Source organism: Petromyzon marinus, chromosome 7 (genome assembly GCF_048934315.1).
Source record: "Petromyzon marinus isolate PM22_M1 ecotype Great Lakes invasive population chromosome 7, UKy_Petmar_22M1.pri1.0, whole genome shotgun sequence".
Classification (NCBI taxonomy): Eukaryota; Metazoa; Chordata; class Hyperoartia; order Petromyzontiformes; family Petromyzontidae; genus Petromyzon; species Petromyzon marinus.
The window spans coordinates 12,041,256-12,066,708 of record NC_133673.1 but is presented as its reverse complement, the minus strand read 5'-3'; the positions used below and the strand labels follow the sequence as shown (position 1 = coordinate 12,066,708).

At 47.8% G+C, this 25,453-nt stretch overlaps 1 protein-coding gene across 8 annotated transcripts in view; it reads left to right on the top strand.

Moving 5' to 3' along the window:
• Positions 1-3,817: 3,817 nt before the first annotated feature.
• UNC80 (unc-80 subunit of NALCN channel complex) overlaps positions 3,818-25,453 on the top strand; it is a 111,137-nt gene continuing 89,501 nt past the window's right edge. For 5 of the 8 annotated variants that reach the window (XM_032949139.2, XM_032949138.2, XM_032949135.2 and 2 more), the window contains exons 1-11: positions 3,818-4,403; positions 5,526-5,574; positions 6,733-6,889; positions 8,432-8,808; positions 9,954-10,077; positions 11,492-11,556; positions 13,312-13,427; positions 14,045-14,303; positions 15,995-16,129; positions 17,459-17,648; positions 23,523-23,711. In XM_032949139.2, the coding sequence (XP_032805030.2) occupies positions 4,312-4,403; positions 5,526-5,574; positions 6,733-6,889; positions 8,432-8,808; positions 9,954-10,077; positions 11,492-11,556; positions 13,312-13,427; positions 14,045-14,303; positions 15,995-16,129; positions 17,459-17,648; positions 23,523-23,711 (1,753 nt within the window). In that variant the 5' untranslated portion in view covers positions 3,818-4,311. The remainder of the gene's footprint in view (positions 4,404-5,525; positions 5,575-6,732; positions 6,890-8,431; positions 8,809-9,953; positions 10,078-11,491; positions 11,557-13,311; positions 13,428-14,044; positions 14,304-15,994; positions 16,130-17,458; positions 17,649-23,522; positions 23,712-25,453) is intronic. The other 3 variants (XM_032949134.2, XM_032949136.2, XM_076065393.1) reach the window with 3 other exon arrangements.

Sequence of the window (25,453 nt, the reverse complement as noted above, 5' to 3'; positions counted from 1 at the left end):
ATTGTCCAGTAGGGGCGGATCATTAAATTACAATAACAAACAATACAAAAAAGTATAGCAAAGATAAGCAAATCACTAAAACAAAAAAATATAAGTAAAGCGTATATAATTAAATGGAACGAGTCGGAGAGGACATTCAACACGGAGATGGAGCAATACAATCAGCCTCGTGTGCCGTGAGAGGCCTTCATCCAGCAGTGGATGGAACATGGCTGATTATATTTAAAAAAAGCACAGCTTGTGTAGAAATCATGGATGCAAACCCGCAATTACGTTATAGTAGGATATTTGGACATTTGCCTCCACACATTAAACAATGACTGATTTGAAATCAGATTCCACAACAATAAAAAAACGTCGATAGGACATGCAAGCACTGTATTTTCAAAGCCAAAGCTAACACTGGGCCGATTAAAGCTGAGCTGCAGCGTAATAGCGTTACGTACATCACGATAGTAGCATAACGCATCATTGCTATGATGTTTTTTTATCAGTAAAAGGAATTACTCCGTATTAAATACGGCGCATATATACAGGCGGTATTCGGGTGGTTTTGGTAGGCTACGTTTGTTTACGTTCAGTATTGGACGGCGTTACATTATGAGATGATGTAAGCACGATTGCATTTTTGTGTGCCTATGCTCCCAAAATCTCCCGGAATCGGGGTTGATCTCGGAAGATGAAGTACGCTGGTTTATCCTGCATTATAGTGCTGGGATGGGCAACCACCATGCATACCAGGTGTTGTAGGCTTGTTGGGCGACGTGGTGTAGGCAGCAGAGTGCAATGCAACAAAATCCTTTGCTGTACCGCACTTATTATATGCTTCCACGTCTATGTCCCGTGCCTTCACCAACCGGCACACTTGACCAGTGTGATGAAATATGGCCAAATAATCACATCCCTCCCCCCGCCGCCACGATCCGCAAGGACATATTGGTGGGTCTCAACCAAGGCCGTAATTATAATATATATTGGGGGGGACACATTTTGAGCATATTTGAATATTGGGGGGGGACACATCTCCCCAACATTCAAATATGCTCAAAATGTCTCCCCCCCAATATATTGCTAGAAAAAATAATTGCTATGGTATATAAATAAAAATACCAATTTGCTAAACCATGGCCACAATATCTGGACTTGTCTTCATATAAATCAATGCATAGATTTCTGTTTATATGATTGTGGTTATGGTTGTACTTTCTTAATCCCTAATCTCTGCCATTACATACAATGAAACAAGAAATGGTAAAAAAAAGGAAAAACAGAGCAATGTAATACAATACACTATTAGTCATTTTTGTAAAAATTAAATAAAAAGTCCATCCTATGTGTTAGTGAATTTTTTTATATTTTAGGCAGGAAATTCTTTTTAAAATGTAGATATTTTTTCTGGGTTGGGACCCCCAGACACCCTGGAAGATTTGATCCCCCCCAATGTTGACTCCATGGCTACGGCCTTGGTCTCAACACGCACGCTGTACTATATTATGCTGTATTATGCAATACAGTACTATCAGCGGGCCCGTATTAGGACAGCACCATTACGCCTACTCTATTATTAATAATGCGTCGGGTGTTGTAATTAAGGGTTTTCTCCTCTCTATGCGGCCTCCCTGGAGGTTACGGGCGCGTGCTGTTCACACCTTCACCTTTGCGTGCACAAGCATGCGTCACGAAGTATATATGCGCCACAGTCTAGAACCCGACAGATTACTCGCATCTGCTCCGCTTACTGCATGCAATTATTTTGTACAATTATATTGACTGTCCAAGGTTATCACTGGGTCCTTGCACATGTACAGTACAGCCCTTTTGCCAATCGACTGCTGGATGGGCGGGGAGGGGGGGCTATCCACGCCGTGCCTATAGTTGAGGGTTATCTGACCTTCACCACGCTGGTCAGGGCGGGTTAAATGAAGCTATTATCCACGGCTTAATTTCTTACTGAAGATTGGTTTGGGTCCCTGGTATAGGCACGTTACGAAGAACCACAGCCGTAGCGATTGGTATACTGGACGTGGTGTGGTAATATTTGCGGGGTCGCCGACTCGGACAGACCGAGCACAAATCGAGTTATGTGGCGTCATCCATCACACGGTCATTACCGCGGCAGTATATCCTTGTACGTTTACATTTTCGATTAGAAACCGTCCGACCCATTCGTATGGCTGTGCTTGCGTTCTTCAGTCAGAGTCTATCGTCTCTAAAGGGTAGGATCCTATTTACAGCATCAAGCCTTGCACCGCAAGGACAGGTTGTTTTTTTCACCCCGCATCCTTTCTTCCGGATATAATCAACGCGTGCTTTATTCGGGGCAATCCCAGACCAAAATTCCCACTGAGATATAACAGCGCTCATTACTGTGAGTCGCACGCTCATCAGTCTACAACGTCCGTGCTATAGCCCGGACCATTTGCCCACAACACCCGCGCTGTCTGTGGCGTTTCACCTCTGTGGATTAGGTGCTTTGTCGGTCTCTTCATAGAATGCTATCTTCAACGGAGGGAGGGGTCGATGCCCACGACAGTAGCTTCTTCCATCTTTCACGATCTTCAGCGTTTCCCACATTGATCCCACCAGCGGATTCCTTCCTCTTCCTCCCCATCTTCCAATCAACTTTCCAGCTGATCCTCTCAGGACGTGTCTCGTATAATGTCACCTGCAGTGGCGTCAGACTTTTCAGGAGATTATTCTTGCTTAGTAGCCCTTCTCCCACGGCGCGTCTTCACTCTTGTTATCGCACCAGCGTGGGCTGTCCATTGTTTTGTAAGGTGCTTTTGAGTGTGGGCAACAAAGACAATGATGTTTATATGCCCCGAGTAGATGGTCGTTGAAAAGTGATACACAAATCACGAGCTCATGAACTGTGCAGCGGCGCGTGTTTAACAAGCACGTGAAGGGTGTGTTATTTGAATGTACAGGATACGTGCGGTTTTTTTCAGTCTTACGCAGAAATTCCTTAAAACACTGGAGAAAGTAGCCACTATAATTCGTTTCCCCTTTCATTTTTATTGTCAAATTAATATAGAAAAATTTGACTTTCACGTGAATTTAATGGGTTCTTAAAACAGACGCATCTTCAACCAACAATAACTTGATAAGCAAGGTCTATTTCACAAATAATATTTCACTATACCATATATACACATATTCCTGAGAGCCCATTGTGACCAAAAGTCACTTTCAAGGGAGACCTGTTGATTATATTATTCGCTCTATGTAATAAAACGTAGACCTGTCAAACAAAACAGCCATTTGGACCATTGCTTTCCGGAAATGCGAACTTGCCTACCCCCTAAAGCAATTCTAATCTATTCTTGCGCAATGGCAATATGTTCACGATCTAAATGCCAATGTCGAGGTCTGCGAGGCACGAGAGGGCTTCTGGAGGGAGTTCGTGTAGCGTTTTGCTATTCCTCCTCCGTTGAAGGAGACCAGTCTACGGTGGGTTTACTCGATGTTAAATAGTTTGGGGTTTCATGACCACAGTCACACTTCGCCTTGTCTTTACATCGCCTTCACAAATGCACCTTTAACCCATTTCATGAACGTGAACAGTTGTACACTGCAGTGACTTAAACCAGTGACTCAAAACAAAGCGATGAGCCAAAGGCAGTCATTCAGTTCCTCGTCGACGCGGCGACCTGCGTGCGGACGCTGTGGATTTTTCAATTAAACACTTGGGGCTCGGAGGACAGCTCTGGCTGCCCCCCCAACCCTGCCTCCGTTTCTGCCCGTCTCCCGTCTCTGTGCATCCCCCGGGGAGCAGTGGGGGGGCGGGTGTTAGAGATGGGGGGTGGGGGGTGTCGTGCGCGTTGACGTCACGGGGTTGCGCGTCTGCTGGCGCTGTCCCAGGTGCTGAAATCAGTTCAGCGCAGCGCGACTATTGCCAACGAACGTGAACGGCGAGAACAAAAATTATTATATATATCTCTAACCGTACAGTATATTTCTATTGCACCCCCTCCTGCCTTCTTACTTACGTTCGCCTTCGCTTGGGCAATCGAGCGCAGCAGCGGCAGCTCTAGCGTTAGTAAATCTACGGTTCGGTCTTTTTGCCTTCTTTTATATTCAGTGTGCGTGCGTGGAAGGAAGGAGGTATGGATGGATGTGAAGGCGATTAAGAAGAGACGCTCGCTGGCTGTACGCGTGAACACGGGGAGAGAAGAACGGCGGTGGCGCCGGGCGGGATCGGGTTTGTTGCCCGTGGTGGGTGTTTAGCCCCGAGTCGCGTTGGTTTATTTTTTACATAACGCGGTGAGATTTGTAACATATATTTTTTTGTTTTTGTGATGAACCGAGACGATGGTTAAGCGCAAAATATCGCACGAGTACGTTCGCGAGATCGGCAGTGACATACCGCTCCCCATACAGACGTTCCTGTGGCGGCAGACGAGGTGAGTGCCCGAACACACACAACCGGTGTTCGAGTGTTGAATGAGAGTGCGTGTGTGAGTGTGAATGAGAATGTGCGTTCGAGGACGTGTGCGTGTTTCTGGGCGAGCGGTGGCGCAGTGGTTAACGCACTGCGCTACAAACCCCGGCGGCGACTCGAGTTCAATCCTCGTTCATGGACCACTTAAGTGACGAATATTTGAACTGGTCCTCTTGCCTCCTTTCCCCCCACTCCCCTATTTCGACTCAGCCTTAAATAAGCAAGTGGCGTGGTGCGTATAAAAACATCATCACTGGGGAGACAAAGACGGCTAGGCGTGGTGGTAGCCACCGCATCCCCTCGTGTACTATGGCGGCCTCCATAGCTGCTCGCTAACAGCACTTGTCCCAACAGTCTGTTCAATGCCATGCGCGTGGGTGGCGGGGGTCTTTGTGTGTGTGAATGAGAGTGAACTGTTTGGCGCATTAGTGTGTACATTTCAGTATTTTTTCAGTTTATTTATTTTGGTATAGCCCTGTGAGCCATTCGGCTCTTTAATCTGGTGCAACCACAACAAACAAAAGAACAAAAACACGAACAAGAAAAACATGTTAAAGTGTGTTGTGTAAATGAGTGTGTTATCGACAGTGAGTGTTTGTACAGTATATACGTGTGTGTGGAGGTGGTTAGCCCGACTGCTGGTGTAGGCCACTCGTAGTCGGTGTCCGGAATACCAAGTGGCATTGGGCATATTGGAAATACCCCACGAGATAAGAGAGAGCAGCGTGCATTTGTTTGCATGGAAGACACACGCTGGCTCAAATCGCAATGTCAGCGTTGAATGTAACCACGGCGCTTTAAATTACAACGTATTGACGTTTTGACCACGGCCATTACATTAACAAATTGACATTTGGAGCATGGCGATTAACCCGTCAAGATAAACGAAGAATATACGATGGAGACATCAACTAACTTGTGTCCTCTTTTGCCTTTCTTATGTATAACTTTACTGAGAACATTAGAATGTCATAATGCAATGTGTTTGTGAACATATCTGTGTATAAAACATTTTAAAAGTATAATCGGTAAAAAAATATATATATATCGTTGCCTTTGTCTTTGTTTTTTTTGCCTTTGGCAGTGCCTTCATACGACCAAAACTAGGAAAGCAATATGAAGCATCATGTGTGGTAAGCGTGAAAAACATATGCCTGTGAGTGCTGATAATTTCATTAGTCTCACCAGCACGAGTGCAGTCGAAACACGCAGCTATAACCCAGAGAGAGTTGTTCTTTCCATCAAGGTGTCCTCTGTGTAACTGGAATACCGAGGTACAGTATTTAGCATAGAGAGGTGAAGGACTGTGTCTTCCCAGCTGCCAGAAATTAGACCTGCTTCCAGATTTAGACCTGCTCCCAGAGCAGCAATGCCGCTGGGGTGTTTGCTAGAACGAGCGAATGGTGGAATACAAATGTAAACTCCCTTGAAGGGTTTACATTCAAGGGGGTGTTGCTGTCGACATTCACAGAACACTTTGAAAAATACTGCTGAAGCTAATTAAACACTGGTTAAAATGTGTTGCAAGCAGCTCGGGAAACCAGTTTGAATACGATTTTAAATGACGGCCATTTGATGGAAATTTCTCCATTGCCCTTTAACCACTGCAAAGAGCAATAATTCATCAGAATTTGCCTATATGTGTAGAAGACTAGTAGGGGCTACTTATGGAATACAGGTGGTAAATGTGGACTTTTGAGTTGGCCATATATTCGACTATGATTATTGGCTTTGAGTTTTTTATTGTATAGCTGGCATTATTTCAAGACATGCACCTCTTTGTTTTGCAGGAAAGCTTTGTGGATTCTCGAGATTTTTTGAGGAATGTCCTGCTTTGGGATGTTTTGCAAATTTCATTCATGAGTGTTTGGACGGGTAAAATGCAAATTTGGAATAATGCTCAAAGCTCTGTACATCTGGATTTAATCCACTTACTGTGCTGCGATCTCCCGGCTATCTTACAGCAAGGCGAGTTTGCGAATTTTACTAAAATGTATACGAGCCTTGTCTTAGCACAGTTTGTATATTTACAGGTGTTCATTCTTGAAGAAATCAATCCGTCAGAATAAACGTCAACATAGCAGGGCCACACACAGGTGGGAATTTTGCCCTGGGCCTCAGATCCGAGAGGGCCTCAGAATGACTGAGCGTGCCTCATGTGGCATTTTGCCCCAGGGGCCTCCAATAACCTTTCAATGGCCCTGTCAGGCAGTATGTGAGAGACAAAGGGAAAGATAAATGGTCCTCGGGCCCTCACTGCACCTTGGTATATATGTGTTTTTCCACTGCAGTCGTTTGAGCGCGTGCTGGTGGAAAACAAACTCCAGGGGCTCTCGCCAGCCCTGTGCGAAGCCCTCCAGAGCGTCACGCGATGGCAGCTCATCCAGACGTCGCTTCCGCACGTCATGCACTGCACGGCTACCCTGCTGTCAAACCGGAACAAGCTGGGTGCGTGATTCAAGCCTGCAGCAGCGCAATTTCACAGTATCATATTATTCAGAGGCAAGATGAATAATGTATCTGTTCGGGCGACAAGAATTACATTTTTCTATAATGGGTTTGTTTTTGGAGCTCGCGTGCTCCTTTGCTGAGAATTCATAATTGGACTCATAATTGCGATCAAATGCACGAACCGAGACACTAAAAAACGCAATGTTTAAATATATATTTGAGCTCCATAAATGAACGTTGCTATTACGGATTTAAATACAAGCTACACTTTCCATTTACATGTCATTCGTTGTACATCATCAGCCATGATCAATTCACTGCTGGATGAAGACCTTCACAAACCATCGCCATCTCTCATGGTCATGTGATGCAAAAATCCATCTAGCACATGCACGTGAAATTATTTTGATCACTCCATCCCCACGGTAGACATTCGGGCATGTTCCCTCCATTGACTGCGGGTCCATCCAAGTCTTGTTACAAATGTTAATGTTATAGATACGAATACACATAATGTAACCTTGCTCATTGGATTAGCCACGTGAACAGGGGTGGGGAAACAGCATGCCCGGTGGGTCGGTGAAGCGATGTGTCCTAGTTTGGAAATGTCCCTTGGGTATGGGCAGCAATTCACACTTTCCCATTTCTCTACGTCGTTGTTCTCATTACTGGGTACTCGTGACCTCGATAATTAAGCTACTCCAATCTCTGCTATTTTTGAGGCTTTGCTATGGCATTGGTATCCTGTCCTCCTGGTTTAAATGTATTATACAATCTGGTCATCTTAGTCTGTCCACCTGTTTCTCTTCCGTTCCACTTTTCCATACATAAACAGTTGAAATATATTTTCCCTATCATGCCTAGCTACGTGTCCAAAATACTTTAGTTTCCATCTTTATATTACGGTGAACAGTCTAACGTGTATCAACGCTTTCTTGTGATAAGTAGACTGTCGTTGGTTCTTCTTGCTGTCCCAAGGAACAGGTAAAATTAATCTCCAGCGCCATCGTCCAAAAGCTGCGATCCTTTTCCTATCTAACAATCGAGATAAGCCGAGAATGTCTCCTTCACATAACTGTCCGTCCGCATCTCTTTTTTTACACAACCCATGGGCACTACGATTTTCTGGGAGAGCATCATTTCAGCGGCATGATGCAACACAAGCAAACTGGACCGGGTTCGACATGTAGTATCTCATCAGCAGTGACTTGCTCGAATCGATACTGGCGAACCGCCAGATGTTATAGGCAAGGACCCTCTCTTTCACAGAGGGGTCCTTAGTTCGACGAATAATTATACAATGCGCAACGCAAACTCATCAACGAGCGTCGTCGTGGAGACTGTAAGCAACAATATCTCCCTAGCGGGCTAATCACCTATCTGCTGCACCCCTGCGCTCCCCTTCTACCTCCCACTGATTGCGATCAACCGTCAATGCCCGCGTCGCTTCAACCACGTAACGCAGGCGGCGCTGATTCATCCGCGCGGACGATAACGTCGCATGGACCCCCACCCCCCCCCGAACCCCACCACCCCCAGGCCACCAAGACAAGCTCGGCGTGGCGGAGACAAAACTTCTCTACACCCTGCACTGGATGCTCCTGGAGGCGCCGCAGGAGTGCGCCGCATCGAGAGGGGGCTCCCTGCTGAATCGCGGCGGGGGGACCATCAGCCACGGCGCAGGTGGCGGTGGTGGTGGAGGAGGCGGCGGTGGTGGTGCAGGAGGCGGTGGATCGAGCAGCACCGCGTTCCTGCACCAGGTGGCGAACCAGGCGTCTCCGAGCCACGCGGTGACCCCGGGGTCCGCGCCGGCTCCCGACGGCGGGGAGGTGACCGGACGCTGCCCCTACGGCCTCTCCATGGCCACCGTTGAGCTCTTCGTGTTCCTCTTCGCGCCGCTCGTCAACAGGATCAAGGTGAGAGGTTGTGCGACGAGTGTTCATAATCGTGGCGATGGACCGTTGTGCATGCACATTGTCAGGCTCCTATTGTCAATCCACTGCTGGACGACGGACTGCTCACGCCACGCGGGAATATGACCGTAGCCTGGACACCCTGGTCTGAGCCGGTTTGGTGAAGGCAGGGAACATATACGCGGGAGTATAGAAGTACAGTACGACAAAATAAATATTTTAAAGCACTTCCCTCTGTGGCCCACGACCCCGCAGGCTATAACAACTGTTAATGCATGGTGGTCGAAGATTCAAGTACTTTGCAGACTCAAACTTACTTCGCTTCTGATTATCTGATGAGATCGAGCACATTCAATTTTAGATGACTGGTGTATGGATGTAACAACAATGGAATTTGGCCTGTTTGACAATGACTTTATCCTGGGGACCTGGACCATGGAGGACTCAGTGTTGTTGCCCTGGGAGGTACTTAACTTGTGAGTTGTTTTGGTCCTTGCATGTTTGGATTTGTGTTCTATACCCCATATATGTGTACAGTAGAACCCCTTTTACTGATCACCCCTGTTAACGACTAATCGCTTAACGACGGGCCTCCATAGAGCCCAATGTGTAGTGTATAGTGTAGTGTATCGTAGTGTATAGTAGTGTAGAGTAGAACCCCTCTTGACGACCACCCCTGTTAACGACTAATAGATTAACGACAGGCCTCCATCGAGCCCAATGTGTAGTGTACAGTAGTGTATAGTGTAGTGTATAATAGTGTAGTGCCTCCATAGAGCCCAATGTGTTTGCTTACCGATCATTCCCCTGTTAACGACGGGCTGTTGTAGGTACAGTAAATATTAATTCGTGCGTTGATTAACCGCATTTCTTTGAATAATATGTATTTTTACAATGTGTTTAGTATCCTTATGTATTAATAGCAATTGTTTAAATATTATAGAGTACGTTTTCTTGAGTGAAAAGGGGTAACTTTCGATGCCATCGGAACCAATTAAGCCTTTGACATGTGCTTCCTATACTCGCTTAACGTCCGACTCACTTAACGCCCCGTTTCGAGGAGCCAATGGCTGTCGCTAAGAGGATGGGCTTCTACGGCACGTGCTTATGACCGCGTGCGCGTGTGCGCGTGTGTGGCGCTGCGTCAGGAGTCGGACCTGACCTTCCGACTGGCTAGCGGGCAGGTCATCTGGCAGCCCATGTGGGAGCACCGCCTTCCTGAGATTCCCGCCTTCGCGGCGCTCATTAAACCCACCCGCAACATCATCACCGGTACTGTACTGCACTCTCGAGAAAATAAAGCGGGGGGGGGGGGAAACACAAGTCCTGTAGTAGGCATTAGAAGTTATTAAAAACTACTACTCCTACTGTAAACTTGATTCTTTTGACAATTGCAACTCCCGATTCCTCGGGCTGCCCGGGGGGTTGATGTCCGTTGCCTGCAGCTTTGTGCAGGATGTCTCCTGCCAGGTTATCGACTGGTGTACGTTTTAGGATCCACTCGTGCAACGGGCCAATCGTGTAACGCCTGTGCCCCGCAGATTGCTTTGGCTGCCACATTGATATGGCGTGATCACCTTCAGCGTCAGTCTCCTGACCTTTGAAGCCCTACACGGCCAGGGACCCCGCTCTCCGAGAGATAATCTTTTTCTCCCTACTGCCCCTCCCAACTGGTTTGATCCACCGAGGAGGGAATCGCTTAACATCCCCAGAGTGAGACTGCAATACATCTGAGGCGTTGTTCCTTTGCTAAGGCAGCTCCTACCCTGTAGAATTCAATTCCTCGTCACGTAAGGGACTGCCCGACCGTCCAATTTTTTTTTTTTTACAAATGAACTTAAAACGTACGCCCGTCCGGCCTGGCTTTTACAGGTGAAAATGTAATGAATGTTACAACACGTATGGTTGTAGAGTAACCTTTTTTTACTATTTTAATTGCATGCTTTTAAAGTTTTAATGGAAGGATCATTTATGTACAAGGGGCACTGATTTCAAGAAAAGGTGCCTTAAAGAAGTCAATATGTGATTGATTGAAATGCTCTGTTGTAGATTATGATTTTCATGGCCCAGTTGAAAGAGCACTCAACTGCTATGGGGCCATCCATTTAGTACGTACGCATGGAGGGGGTAGGGGGTTAACCCAAATGCGTCCGCTTGCGTATGGGGGGTCTACTGACAATGTGCGTATGCATAGGACACGCGGGGGGGGGGGGGGTGAAGCCTCGATAGTTTGTCTACATTGGCCTTCAAATGAGCCACAGTTCAGTTACTTCAGCTGTCAGACAACAAGTCCTACCGGGAGAAGTGGGACTGTGGGAGAGGTGTCACTCTTTGTGTGCCACCACCATACCCCTGACTGCAGCTATCACGCAGCTCAGCAAAATAAGTGGCCAAGGTACGCAACTTAATTATTTAATGCAGCCGGCGGTGGACTATCTGTTTACTTAAACACGTTAATATTATTAATCCTTGATCCTTTCTGCGTGGATTAAATATCGGCCGTTCTATAGGATTCGGGTGGGGGGTGGGGGTGTAATAAGTACGCATGCGCACAGGGAGGGGGGGAGGGGTCAAGTTTTGACAGATTTTTGCGTAACCTACTAAATGGATGGCCCCTATGAAGAGCTCCTACTGTATAATTGTACATCGGCGCTTTGTAACGAGAAAACCAATGTGTGTTTTACAGCTAAGAGGGTGTTGCTGTTAAGTCCGCTGATGACTGAGCCTAACAGGAAGGATGAGCTCCAGGAGGTCTGTGTTTTAACTTATTTTAAATTGTGCGTTCTTCATGAAATTATCAATTTAAATTTTAATGAACATTATAAGAGCAATAAAAGAACATTACACTGATGGGATTATATATTAAATCTGCATGTGATTTATCAGCAGTGGCATATCTATCATATATATCTATAAAATCGTGCCAATTTCATGAAGTTATATTTGAACACACTGTATATTGCACATGATCAGCGTCCATAAAAAGATAACCATATCACTCCACCAGCTCCCAATCCAATCCCAGGTCAATTTCAGGATCGCAAATCCTCCATGGTCTCAACCCTATTCTTGGTTCTTTCGGTAAAGTCACGTAGAAGGGAAACAATAAAATAATAGAAATATAAAACAATAAAATTCTCACGACGTTTCGACTGCAACACAAGCAATCATCTCCTCCCTACCTCCTCCCTCTCATCTCACTCTACTTCGCTCCGCACACTCCCCTACCGCCTCTCCCCCTGCCATCTCCCTCTATTCCCTTCCACACACTTTCCGCTCTGGCAACCAATGATTTATTTTAAAGCCACCAGTTAACCTTTGCTCAATGGGAGGTCACTATTTCTCCTGTGCTGCCTCCAGGTGCTTGAGGTCCCATCCCCTAGCCTTCTTTGCTGACAACTCCTGTTCGAGTCTGACCTTAACTGCCCATCATCTCTCTCTCTGTGTACAAGATAAACATTCCCGCTATGTCTACACAGCATCTTGATATGCAGTTGCATATCGATGCTATGTGAAGCCACATTCAACTGTACGTTTTGGGTCACCGCGTTAATCTGGTCCTTTATGTACAGACCTGTGGGTAAGTTTGTAGGTCTCAATGTGAGTCTGTGGATGTCCGTATTTTCTTCTGCCTATGATTGGCCGCTTCTCTATGATAAAATAAACGCACGCACGCCGTTTCTGTGCAGCAACTTGAGATGTGGCTGCATGTAGATGCGACATAAAGCCACATTTTTTGTGTTACATGGGTCTCTATGTGAATTTGTGGTTCATTTATTGCGTTTTTGTATAGATCTGCAGGTCTCTGTGTGTGAGCCTACGGGTATTTCCCTGAACCTATGGTTGACTGTTTCTCACAATAAAAATAAACATGCACACTGTTTCTGTAAAGTTCCTTATATGTGTGTCTGTTGAACGTCTTTCGCACCGTACGTAGCCAACCGTGCTAATCAGAGGTGCGGGGGAAGGACAACAAACGAAACACAAAAAGCAGTTCTGAAGAAATTAGTTTTCAAACTAGATATGAAGTTTATCTTGGTGTCTGTCTTTGTGGGTATCTCTCTCTCTCTGCATGTGTGTCTGCCTGTGTTGTTTCCGTGTTTGTGTTTTATCATTCATTCTTACCTGATGATGGATGCTTGTGTTGCAACCGAAACGTCGTATTCTATTATTATTTGATTTTATTTTCTAATATCGAAAGGAAGAGCATTCCAGACGGCCGCAGAAGCGCACCTTGAAAGCGCGCGATGCAGTGAACATCTTTGTTCGGTGGCCAGCCAAAAGCCGCTGCGGGGATGACCGGAGTTCGCTTGGTGATGGTTTGTGGTCATTGACGAGATCAGCGAAGTAACCGCGGTTCATTTGTGGCGAGCGCTTTGTGTGTAATGAGTAGCGACCCCACGTCAAGTTATGCAACCATACCTCCCCGACGCTGTGATCCCATGCGGACGCTGAATGTGTCCACGCTGTGATGTGTGTGTGCGCGTGTTCGTGCCGGATGTGCAGCAGGCAATCGAGGTGGTGTGCGAGCTGTGCCAGGCGGGAGCCAATCACGCCGCCCCGGGCGCTTCCTCGTGCCAGTGCGAGCACCCGGCACCGGCCGCCCCCGTTCCCCACGCAGCGTAAGGGGGCCCCCCTACCTCCCGCAAGGCGGCGATGTGCAACGTAGCACGAGATGACGCACGAGGAGAATGCTTTATCGCCGCAGTTTATTGCTCTGGGGATGCCGCCACGGGATGATGTTTGCGCCGTGGAGTCGTTAATCTCGAGGTTGCCGGTTAGATCTCCCGGAGTGGCAGCTGACACAGCGGCCACTTTCTTAAACCTCCACCCAGCCGTATAAGTGTGTACAGGTCCTGTGTGGTGGGGTCAAGCGTGGATATTCCCATCTCCGATTAGCACGGTTGGCTACGTACGGTGCGAAAGACGTCCGACATACATACAACGACGTCTGACCAGCTTGGAAAGGGTAGACCAAACATTCTCTGGGGCTCTCTCGAGCGGAAACCCTTCCATCAGCAGTTGCAGGTGCTGCACCTTTGAGACGTTTGCACGTTGCAGGGTGGGCCCTGTTCACCGCTGAATCTCGGAACGTGCAAGCGATTCGGCTTGCACGCTCCTGTAATCGGAAGAAAAACTTACGACGTACACGTACGTCATCGGAACGGGAAAGGTTTGACCATTGCTCTCGCCCTAAAGTTGGGCCCATCTGTTGCCCGTCCCTTCCCCCTCTTCGCAGCGCCGAGGCGGGATCCCCGCCGGACGTCAAGCTGAACCAGGCGACGTACTTTGACGTGGCGGCGCTGCGCTGCCTCTTCCAGCCGCACTGGTCGGAGGAGGGCGTCCACTGGGGGCTCACCTTCTTCCTGCAGCGCCTGCGGCAGATCCTGGAGGAGCACGCCGAGCAGGGGGGCCGCCGCGAGCCCGACGTCCCGCCGAGGCCTCGCAGCCACTCGGTGGCCGTGCTGCCCTCGCTCGTCAACACTCGCAAAACGCAGGCGAGCACCGACACGCTGGCTGGCTGGCCGACTGGCTGCCTGGCCGTACCGCGGCCCCACGGTGGCGAGATGTTTACTCCCTCGCCTAGTATACAGCAGCTCGTGGGTTCGATCCTGACCCTGATGCCTGCTGTATATTTGGAGTTTGCATGTCTCTGTCCCAGTGGTCGCGTGGATTTTTATCCGGGTCCTCTGTTTTTTTTCCCCCTCCACATTTAGAAGCATGCGTTTAGAGTATTCGCCTCCTATTAATTTCCACGTGGCCAGGTCGCTTCTGAAAAAAATAGCCATATAGCTCAGTGGACTTTACCGAGTAAAGTAAAAAGAGTTTATAGTTTCATAGTTGGTAGCACCGTCAGCGTCATTGGTCATCGTCATGATTGTCGGTTGCTGTCCGCGCGAATGCAAGACATTGCCAAGGAAGCTTGGCGTTTGTGTCGTCGTCAGAGCTACATAGTCAGGCGATTTAAGTTACCACATCGATTATCAGGTGTCTCAGTTGCAGTAGAAGAGCTTCACCCGTCATGTAATTCAAATTCAACCTCCCCACAGCATGTTTGATGTGACGAATTGTCATGAAATTACAGTCACGAATTGATAACGATGAATTCTTACGCCTTGTTTATACCATCTAGTTTGTATTATCTGTCTCATATGTTCAGTCTGCCATCTGTTGTGTTGTTTGTTCAATTATCTGAAATGTGGCATTTGAATATAATTTGTACGAATAGTAAATTATTTATTGTGACGAACGTGATTCGATGCATGTATCTTGAACGTTAGAAATGCCTTCCAATCGATTAATCACTGAATTGATGTGTGCCTAGCAGACACCTATATTTGAATATCATCAGCCATTGCCTCTCCGCTGCTGGATTAAGGCCACATCCTGCCATCATCCCCCATTGTCCCATGATGTCACACTTCTCATCACAATCACATCCCAGAATGTTTTGCATTCAGAGTAATTTTGGCACGTGAAAATGTTTTACTTTAAATATTTATCTTCAATTTTGTAAAAAAAAAATCAAAAGTAAAGTTAAATGAGTACATGGATCAGATTAATTGTTTTGACTTTTTGAAAAAGTGGGATTGAGGAGGACATCTGGCTCGAAGGAACGATGGCCCGTGGCGAAGACTAGTGATGGAGTGGCAGCCAAAGGAGGAATTAATGCACCGTGAGACTATGAGAGATGGTGGCGACTTGGGAAGGCCATCATCCAGCTGTTGATAGACCATGGCTGATGGTGGCGATGAAACTCAAGTGATAGAAGCATGCCTTTGAGTGTGTGCGTGTGTTAGACATAAGCAGCACTTATACATGTGGGACAGTGGTTATGCAGTGGTTAGTTTAATGCGCCACGAACCTGGCAACCTGAGGTTGATTCCTGTTCGTGGTCAATAATAGTGGTAAATATCTGAACCTCTCCTAGGTCGACTCAGCCTTAAATGAGAACCTCGTGTGGTGTGTAAACATCAGCACTGGGGAGACAAAGGCGGCCGGGCTTGGTGCTGGCCACCCACCCCCTTGTGTGCTGTGCCGGCCTTAATAGGTGCTTGCCAACACCACTTGCCCCAACAGTCTGTCGTATGTATTTTGAACTTCTTTCACACCGTGCTAATCTTCTATGTGTTTGACATACTCTTCAACTTTGAGATGTATTTGTCATAAAAGCGAGTTGTGTGCCCAGGACATGGCCGGCAAGAGGAAGGAAGAGCCCGAGCTGCTGAACTGCGAGCCGTTCCCGAAGGTGTCGACCACCAGCCAGCGGCGATCGGCCGTGCCAGACCTCACCACCGACATCAGCGCCAGCATCTTCAAGCGGGTGAGTCTGGTCGCTCGGCGTTCAACGGTGCGCCCAATGTTGCCAGATCTTGACTAGGAAGCTAAGCTGGACTGAGCCTTGGCGGTGCTTGGGATAGGTTACCGCCATGCGCAAGAGACAAGTGTGTCTGGCAGCAGAGGGTGGTGCAGCAAGAATCCATCATCGCTCTGCCCTTCAGTAGCCACCTTCACCAACCTGCATTGACCCGTGTGGTGAGGCACGGCCAAATATCCCGATTAGCAAGCTGCTCTGTGCTCCAGTAATTGAGCACCGTTCACGCTGTTAATAGAAAAATCTCGTGCGCCGCTTTAACATACCGTGCTGCAAATGTTGAGAAGACAAGTATATGTGAGCGTGATAAATGTATACGCCCAACACCGTGGGTGACGTCTTACTGAAGATCGAAAGTTTGCCGAAAAGTTGAGATTATATACATATTTTTTTATCTCCATCACGGAAAACGAATACTTATGTTTTATTCGCTCTTGTGTCAGGTCACTGAAGCAGCAAAAAATTCGTGCCACAACTATCACTGACTCTTTAAATTACAGTAAATTAATTATTATAATATTCAATCGTTATTGATGACATAAATCAAACGTTCATTGATAATTTCAGCAAAGGACTCGGCAGTACGGTGGATATATCTGAAATGTTTACAATGCCAGGAGATGTGAGGGCATCTCAGAATTCAGAGCACTGAGCTGGCACCGCGGAGTTCGAATCTAGATCGCTGCTTGCGAATAAACGAGGTTCTGAAGTGTAGCTAGCTGATGGTTTTAGCCAAATCACAAAAGGCTGTACCAAATAAACTGTTCTATTACATTGGGTTCTGAGCTTAATTTACCTAAATTCCAGCTCTGGGGAATTAAAGACAAAACATAATTTGCAGTAGGGCAGATGGGTAAGTGCTGCCCCCGAGTGTCCAGATTAGAGATCACTTGAAGGGAACTCGAAAGTTATTTCTATGATATCCACTTCCGTGGGCCTTTCTGTAACGTGCGGTTGGGAGGGGGTTCACGCTCCGCGAGAGATCCAGATGGCTTCTTTGTCTCATGACGTGCGACTAAGAGCACAAGTGGAATAAAATTGGGTGGCAAAATACATTTCGATACGCTTCCCCTCCACATAAAACAGCCACCTTCGCTCACTAGTTTCCACTCCTTACTCCAAACTCACTTATTTTCCCTCGCTCACCCCACGACCCCTTAATCTCCCCCTCATAACCACCACCGTCACTGTTCCCTCTTCATATTCTCATTCTATGGCGATCGGATTCCTCCGGCGCACATAAATATTCCGATTCCGATTCTGTTTTCCCACCGCCAGTTTAAGAGTCGCAGAGAGGACCGCGAACGGAAGGGCTCCATCCCGGCGCACCAGCAGGGCAAGAAGCGCCAGCGGCGCATGGGCGTGCCCTTCCTGGTTCACGAGGACGCCGGCGACGCCTCGCCCACGCGCAGCACCTTCTCTTTCAGCGGTGGGATGGAGCGCACCGGCTGGCAGACCACCATCCTGGGTTAGACGTGCGCACGTGCGCGAGAGCTCGACAGCGTCGACCAACAGACAAAAAAATAAGTGACCCCAAAATTGTTCCCCCCCCCCTGCCGCCTCACCCCCCCCCACCCAACGCGGTCCCTTGGCGAACGCTCCTTGTTCCTTTTGTAATTTAAAAATGAAACGCCCCCACCCCCCCCCCCCCCCAAATCTGTTCTCACCACCGTAGCTTTTACCCTGGCGGCTACAAAGCGCCAAGTGCTCTCGCGGTGCACTTTCTAAATTCGCCATTGGCAGGCCAGTATACTTAATGTTTGTGTGGCTACCAAACTTGGAATCCCACAATACTCTTTCTGAATAGGCCATTGCCAGGGAACTCCGGGCTATCTCCACACAAAGAGTTTGCGTATGTGTCGCTCTTTGCATTGGACAGGGGTCCAATATTTGATTTGGAGTGTTCTTGCCAATAACATATTCTGTTAATCCAGCAGCGTTTGTTTAAGAAGCCTGACTCTTACGAGACCCAGACGTTCGAAACTGGTCCAGAGTTTGCTTGCTTAAACAATCTCTCCTGGAAAATATACGTCTGGAAAGCCAGTAGGCTGGTAGATTAAAATATATATTTTTTATATGGGGAGACAGAATTGAGTTCTGCCTGTAATTGTCAGGGAAGTATGCTTAGCACCACGTGGCTAAGTACACGTGTATTATTTCTACGATATGTACATTCTAAATGAGCCACTGCCAGGGATGTATGATTTGCACTTTAAAAAACCTCTCCGGCTATTGCAGCAGTGCTAGCGGAGCTGTCGAAGCATTCGAGGTAATTTCGCCCCGGCAGGCAAACCACACGTCTCTGTTCCCACCGACAGGCACGCAGGCGAGCACCGGCGGGGATTTCAGGAGGGAACTGCGGTTACCTCGTCTTTGTAGATGTTGGCACAAAAATAACATCGATGCCTTTGTGGATAAGACTGGTCGGTTGGGAGGAGGGAGGGCAATCCGGAGAGATGAACACGGTGGGTGGGTGGGTCACAGTCGCGCCTGCATCAGTTGCATTTGACAGACAACGGTGTAAATTGCTTCGTAGCTCAGAGCAGTGGCGAGCTGCGATGCCGCCTGGACCAACGAGTTCCACAGTTTAGGTGCCGGAAATGCAAAGGCACCGTCACCCCCGAGTGTGAAGCCTCGAGACCGTGGTGACAGTGAGCAGTGCGCAATCTGAGGCTCTTAATGATCTTGATGGAATATATTTGTGCTGAAGGAGCTCATCATGAATGTAGGGAGGAGCAAGTCCACTCGTGGCCTTGAATACTGTGCAGCAGCTGCGGCATCTGGCAGTGGGTCGTCGACGGCTGTGGCCAAAGATGACCACTTGATCTTGAATGCGGTATTAGTCAAATAAGCTGTGAGCACCGGCCCACACAAACGCCTTCCCAGAGCCCAATTACGTATTCAGGCGGTGGCGCCTGCTGTCCCTGGTGAGACTCTTCAATGTTACGCACGAGAAAGGTGGGCTGCTTCACAGTGAATGCTGAGTGACGAGGTTAGTCGTACTTCGTTTATTTTTATTAGTCACGGGAGCCATCTGCGAACGAAGGCCGTGCGTGTTTGTTGGTAATGTGCACAGTACAGTACTGTGTCGCACAGTATGTCATGCGTTTCCCCCTTGTCCTTTGTGCGAGCTAAAACGTTCTTCTTGTGTATGTGTGTGTGTGCGTGTTTATCCATTGCAAAAAAAAATGTATTCAAGCTGCCCGTATCAGTGCTCGTGTGTTCCCGGTTGTTGTCCATGCGTTTCGGCTACGGGCTGGCAAGCCACCTCCATGGAATCTTTGTTTACTAGTTTAATGTTAAGTTTATGGGTGGGTTTTCCACGAGAGAAAGTCTGCTTTATTTAAAGCCCAAAACAATGCCTGTGTGTAAAATTTCGATTTAAAGCTTTCGTGACTGCAAGGATTAATCTTCTTTGGTTCTTTCGGAAAAGTCACGTAGAATGAGAATAAAATAATAAAATAAAACAATAAAATTCTCACGACGTTTCGGCCACAACACAAGTGGCCTTTTTCAGGTGAAAGGAACAAACCTGTCGGGACGACAGAGCTTGTAGCTCTGAATGTTATTGTTTTATTTTATTATTTTATTCTCATTCTACGTGACTTTACCGAAAGAACCAAAACAATGTCTGTGTGTGTTAGCTATCCGGTGGAGAGCGGTCGTGTAGCGGTTAGGGCACTGCGCTACAAACCTGGCACCCGAATTCAATTCCCGCTCACAGTCAACACCAGTAACGATTATTTGAACCGGTCCTGGGCCTCCCCTAGGTCGACTCAGCCTAAAATGAGTACCCGGTGCGGTGTGTAAACATCGCCACTAAGGAGACAAAGGCGGCCGGGAGTGGCGTTGGCCACCCACCCCTCGTGTGCTGTGACGGCCTTCATAGGTGCTCGCTAACAGCACTTGCCCCAACAGTCTGTTAAAGGCTATATGGGGGGATCTTTGTCAGATAGCCACCGATCTAGCCTGCCTCTGAATATGTAATTCGAGCGCTTGCCTGTGTCGAGCACCGCCGAGAGTTTGCCGCATAATGCGATGGCGACTCTCAAGGGGAGCTCTTCTCTTTTGAATTCTCAAAAGATCCACACGTGCGCCGCTCGGCGGTTTACTGCAGAGCGCGTTCGCCGCAACGCGCTTAATGGCTCCGTTGGATAGACACCGTAGCTGTCAACCCATACGGTTTACCCAGTATTCTTGTGCAGGGAAATGCAGTTTTCAGGTCCATGCGGCGTACAGCCGTTTAAAAATGTGTCTGTGTTTCTCCCTTGCGATGGGACTTTGTAGGATGAACGTTGAGATTTATAAGGGGCACGGGGTGACCAATACGGCCTGAATTGGTCTGTAATAAGGTGGGCAGCACTGATAAGGGGTTGACAGGAATTAAACACCGACGGCACTATTTCCCGTAAGAATTTTCCCTGCCGCCCGAACTGAAAACAAAAATGCGCCGCTTTAAGTGCAGCCGAATCAATTGGACATTTGATGTTTACAAAAACGAGAAGTCACGTTGCAGTGGCACAGTGTCAATGTTTTGTGCGTTTGTCTGATGTCAGCACAACTAAAGCCAACGTTAATTCATCCAATTTTTAGTCGCACTCTGCAGTGCGTACGATGACGTTCTCAAAAATCCAGCTTGGTTAAACCCTGGCCCACTTACCCACGCGTGAACCAGGCAGCGCGTGGTGCATGCGCTGCTGGGGTGTTTATCGACTCACCCCACCCAACCCCCCACCCCGTCAACGGGCTGCTGAATTGTCACGATTTGATCCAAGAATCAATTCTCTTTTTAAATCGCATTGTGCTAAAAGTAGCGGCTTGTATGTACTTGCGTGTTCCACTTCCTTCGCACCGTACGTCGCCAACCTGCTCTAATCGGAGGTTCGGGGGGTGGAAGGACAACAAACGGTGCACAACACGCAGTGAAGGCAGGCTAACGCGAACGCATCGCACATTGACGTGTGAATAGGAACAATAGTATTTGCTTTCATTGACTCAATCGCGATGCACACATCGTAGAAACAAATGTGTTTCTACATTCTTAACAAAAGCGATGCACACATCGCTTTTGTTAAGAATATATAAACAAATATTTGGTTTGAAGAAAAGTATCCTCCCCATAGAGGTTAGTCAGTTTAGCACGTTGGCTTTCGCGATCAACCCCCCCAAAAAACCTCTATTATGGACACAAATTTGATCTTAAGCGCGCAATGCAATGGACACATCGCGATTGTTAAGAATCTCGAAGCAAATCTTTGCTCTTACGCATTCAATTCGACGGACACATTGCGACTGTTAAGAATCTACGTTTGTCGACGAATTGGTGGCGTTATCACGAGTAGCGTTATCACGCCTCAAATGTGCTGCTGCATTGCTGCAAAAGTGAACTGTCGCCGCAGTGGGCTGCGCCAGAGGAAGGGCTTTTATCTTGCAGTGTGCAATGATCAACAGGGATGAAATTGGCTTCTAAGCATCTCCTGTAGGTTGGCTGTTTGATGTTCGTTGTAAACGCTCCGTCTGCATTATTGGAAACAATGTTTACGATAAATCATAGGCGTGTAACGATGGACTCAAACTGACACGAACATTATCTTTAAATGTCTTGTTTTTTTCCGGTTGCGATGGAGGCGTCAATTGTGCGTGCAAGAATCAATTGGAGTTTACGTGAGTTACAGTAAAACCTTGGATTGCGAGTAACTCGGTCTGCGAGTGTTTTGCAAGACGAGCAAAATTTTTAAATAAATATAAATTTTATAAACGAGCGAGGTCTTGCAATACGAGCAGTACGTATACGCTTTGTCTGCCGAGCGTCACGTGATCACAACTGATATACGAGTGCTTTGGATTACAAACACGTTTCCGGAACGAATTATGCTCGCAATCCAAGGTTTTACTGTATTTGGAAATAATATGGTCATGTGCATTTAGGCTGATAGAATGCACAAAAACTGTACAAACGAACCAGTAAAAAACACTAAAACAATGCAAATGCGATATTAAAAAGACCAAAAGAGAACTGATTCTTGAAGGAAAACATGCCTCTCCTCCCTCCACCCATCCGTTGTGACGATTCATCAAATCGATGGAGAAAATTAATTGCATCGCGTGTTTGATAAATCAGAATCTTGCCGATGTCGCGGCTTGCACGATCGGTGTCATTAACTTTGGTTTCATGCTGTCATTGGTTAGTGACATACTCGGAATCTAAAATGTAGCCAGATGCTACGACATATTACTGACATTTATTACCGTGTGATGTGATACCTTACTTATGCATGAGCTGTAAGGCAATATGGGCTTTCGCATTTAAATGTCCTAGTAACCGTCATGACATCACCCCTTTGCTGCAAGCAACAGAGATTAAAGCCACGGCAAACAATTGATCCTAACGTTTCAACATTGTCGCCTTGCTTTGTAAGCTCATAACAATAATGTTAAAGCCTTGTTTGCTGCTCTCGCTGTATATAACAACATAGTGTGCTGCAAGCAAGGCAGAGCTTTGCAAATCATATGTCCGTATATACAGCAGTCCACGTCGTTTTGTTAACCAGAGCGGTCTTGTTGTGTAACCCCTCAACCCCTTGACGTTGTGAAACCCGCGTCGACCTCGTCAACATTAATCACTGTGCTGCATGCTCGCCTGAGAGATAGAGAGAGACACACACACACGGTCGCTTCATTCAGGTGGGACAAAGAATCTCATGAAAACGTGACGGACGGCGCTACGAGTGACCGCACACGCGTGCGCGGTGGGCAAACGCGTGCGTGCGATGCGCGCTAATTATTGGCAGTGGAGAGGCGTAAGGGGTTAGTGTTTTCTGGGAAGGTGTGCTGCTGCTGGCTGCCTGCTGCTGCTGCTGCGCGAATCTTGTTTGGGAAGGCGCTGCTTGCACAGGGACTTCCGGTCACCGGTCATGCCCGATCTGTGTGCTCATTGAAGCCCGGCGCGAGCGGGACAGTCAACCCCAGATCGGATTCGTACCAGGCTTGCCGATCAAAACGCAGCGTTTGTACCACCAGCCAATTAATTCAACACGTGGCACGCAAGTGCGCGTTTGTCGATTTAACATCCTTGCGCAGCATTTATTAATATTTACCGGTAAGCCCCGCTACGTGTTCATCGCCAAGGCAATCGGTCGCGTTGAGCAGCCACGATCTGTGAGCTGACGAGACCGCGCTACGATTATTGTCAGAAAATGCAGAACGTGGCTCTGGCCGCTGGCAAGTGGCGGCGATTGGACTTCACTTAGGGGGGCCGGACGAGTTTTTGCGGCGCTGCTCCATGCCACTCTGTTGTCGTTCTCGTTGTGTGGTGCGCGTGTGTGGGTGTTCCCGCTCGCAGGCAAGTTCTCCCGGCGCGGGAGCTCAGACACCGCCGAGATTGAGAGCCTGCACACGAGGCACGCTCAGTCCCAGCATGCTCTGCTCCACTCCCATTCCCAGCATGTCGTGCACTCCCACTCACAGCATGCTTTGCTGAGTGACATCCCCGACCACTCCAACAGCCACGGGGACAACAGCCTGAAGGAAGGTCTGTGCCGTTTAAACAACACCTTCCCCCCCACCACCTCCCCCTCGTGAAAGTGGGACTCGGCGATTAACGCAGAGATGGCAGTAAGAGAGGGCCCTTTATTTCTCGTCATGGCTCCAGAAATTGGCCAGTGTTTGCCGTTGAGGTTTTTTGCATTTGTCCTGTATAGCTCTCCGATGTGTTTTTTTGGGGGTGGGGTTGTGCACCGCATGTTATTCGGCATGATATCCGACGTTTCGCTCCACGTGCTGGGAGCCAAAGAAAGGTCCCTGGAGGTATAGCAATAAAAAGTTGGACTTCACATCGAACAACAACGAAATGACCCAAAAACGCTTCGTAGAGCTTTACTGCCAAATGCGTTTGTCCAAATGTGCCTCCATCACACTTAGCGCAATCAACCGATGCTTCTCCAAATTCAGCAGGGAATGCTGACCCTGCCCTTATTTTTGGGTACATTGTCGGGCTCAGCTGTGCACAGACCATGGCATGATGTTCATGATTCATGAGTGGATAATAAGTCTTTATTTAGGTCATTATTTGGAAGCGTGAGAAAGTGCTAATTATGGCGGCGGCTGCTGCACGAGAATCTGACTGCGTGAGCATCTTCCCATGACTTGGAGCCACATTGATCGTCTGAAAGCAGTCAAGGCTGTGTGTAAATTAGCACAGCACACGATTTGTCCGCGGCGCTCGAAGCGAAATACTGGAAAGGCTCACTTTAAATGTGCCAGCATGAAATGCACAGCTGCCATAGGGAATAAAGGGCCCAGTGAAATTACCGTATCGTTATACAGTACATCACCGTTTTATGCCCCTATAAGTAAATGAACAAACCAAACCTGTCTCTCGCGTAGTCGTTGAGTGCCCGTGTAGGGGTTGGGCCACTGGAAATATGAACATCATTTATGAGCAGGGCAAGGTGCTTTTGAAGAGACATCGGGCAGAGATTTTGAGGAGACTTTGAAAAATATGAGCCCTTGCCTATTTGACATGACCTGGAAGCAACCATAATTACTGTCAGAGGCCGGTAGATTTGCACGCTTTATTTACGACGCCATAAAACTTGGGTCCCGTTATGGGGGGGGGGGGGGAATCTGAACTCTTTAGAGTCTGTTCCCATAAAAGTAAGTCCGTGTGAAATATGGCGTCAGGTGTCACTTTTTTCAGTGCTTGTAAAGAAATTTCACAGGCATCCTCAAAGACGGACTTTCTTGCGATGCAATTGAGCATTTGCACGGATATCGCCTCGCCGGCTTGCATGCCAAATCGTTGCATTGTAGCCTTCTAATGAATTCAGTTTTTTTAGGCGTATTCGCGAATTTATCGGCCACACTCGTGAACGTTTTATTTCATTTGCGCTAAACGAGTGCGGAGTAAGACAGCTTTCACGTGTAGCTCGGCTTTTAAATGAGCAATGGTCGATGCCTCTTTAAAGCCAGTGTCTCTTTGAGCACCTTGCTGTGCGTTGTTTGTGTTCGGTGCACAGTGACTGTGCAATCCACTGAACGTTGCCCTTGACGGCACAAGACTGTCGCGATGTTAACCAGCGGGGTCGCCAGGAAATGCGTCAAACTCGGCCCGCAACGCTTTGAGTGTGGCCACGTTTTTGATGCATTGCGCGCGATGTAACGAAGCGCAGACGTGTTCAGTGGATTTCACTGGTAGCGCCCAACAACTCAGCGTGCTCTCGTCTTCATTCTGTGCAAATGCCCCGAGAAACAGATCTACGAGCTGCGGTCCGT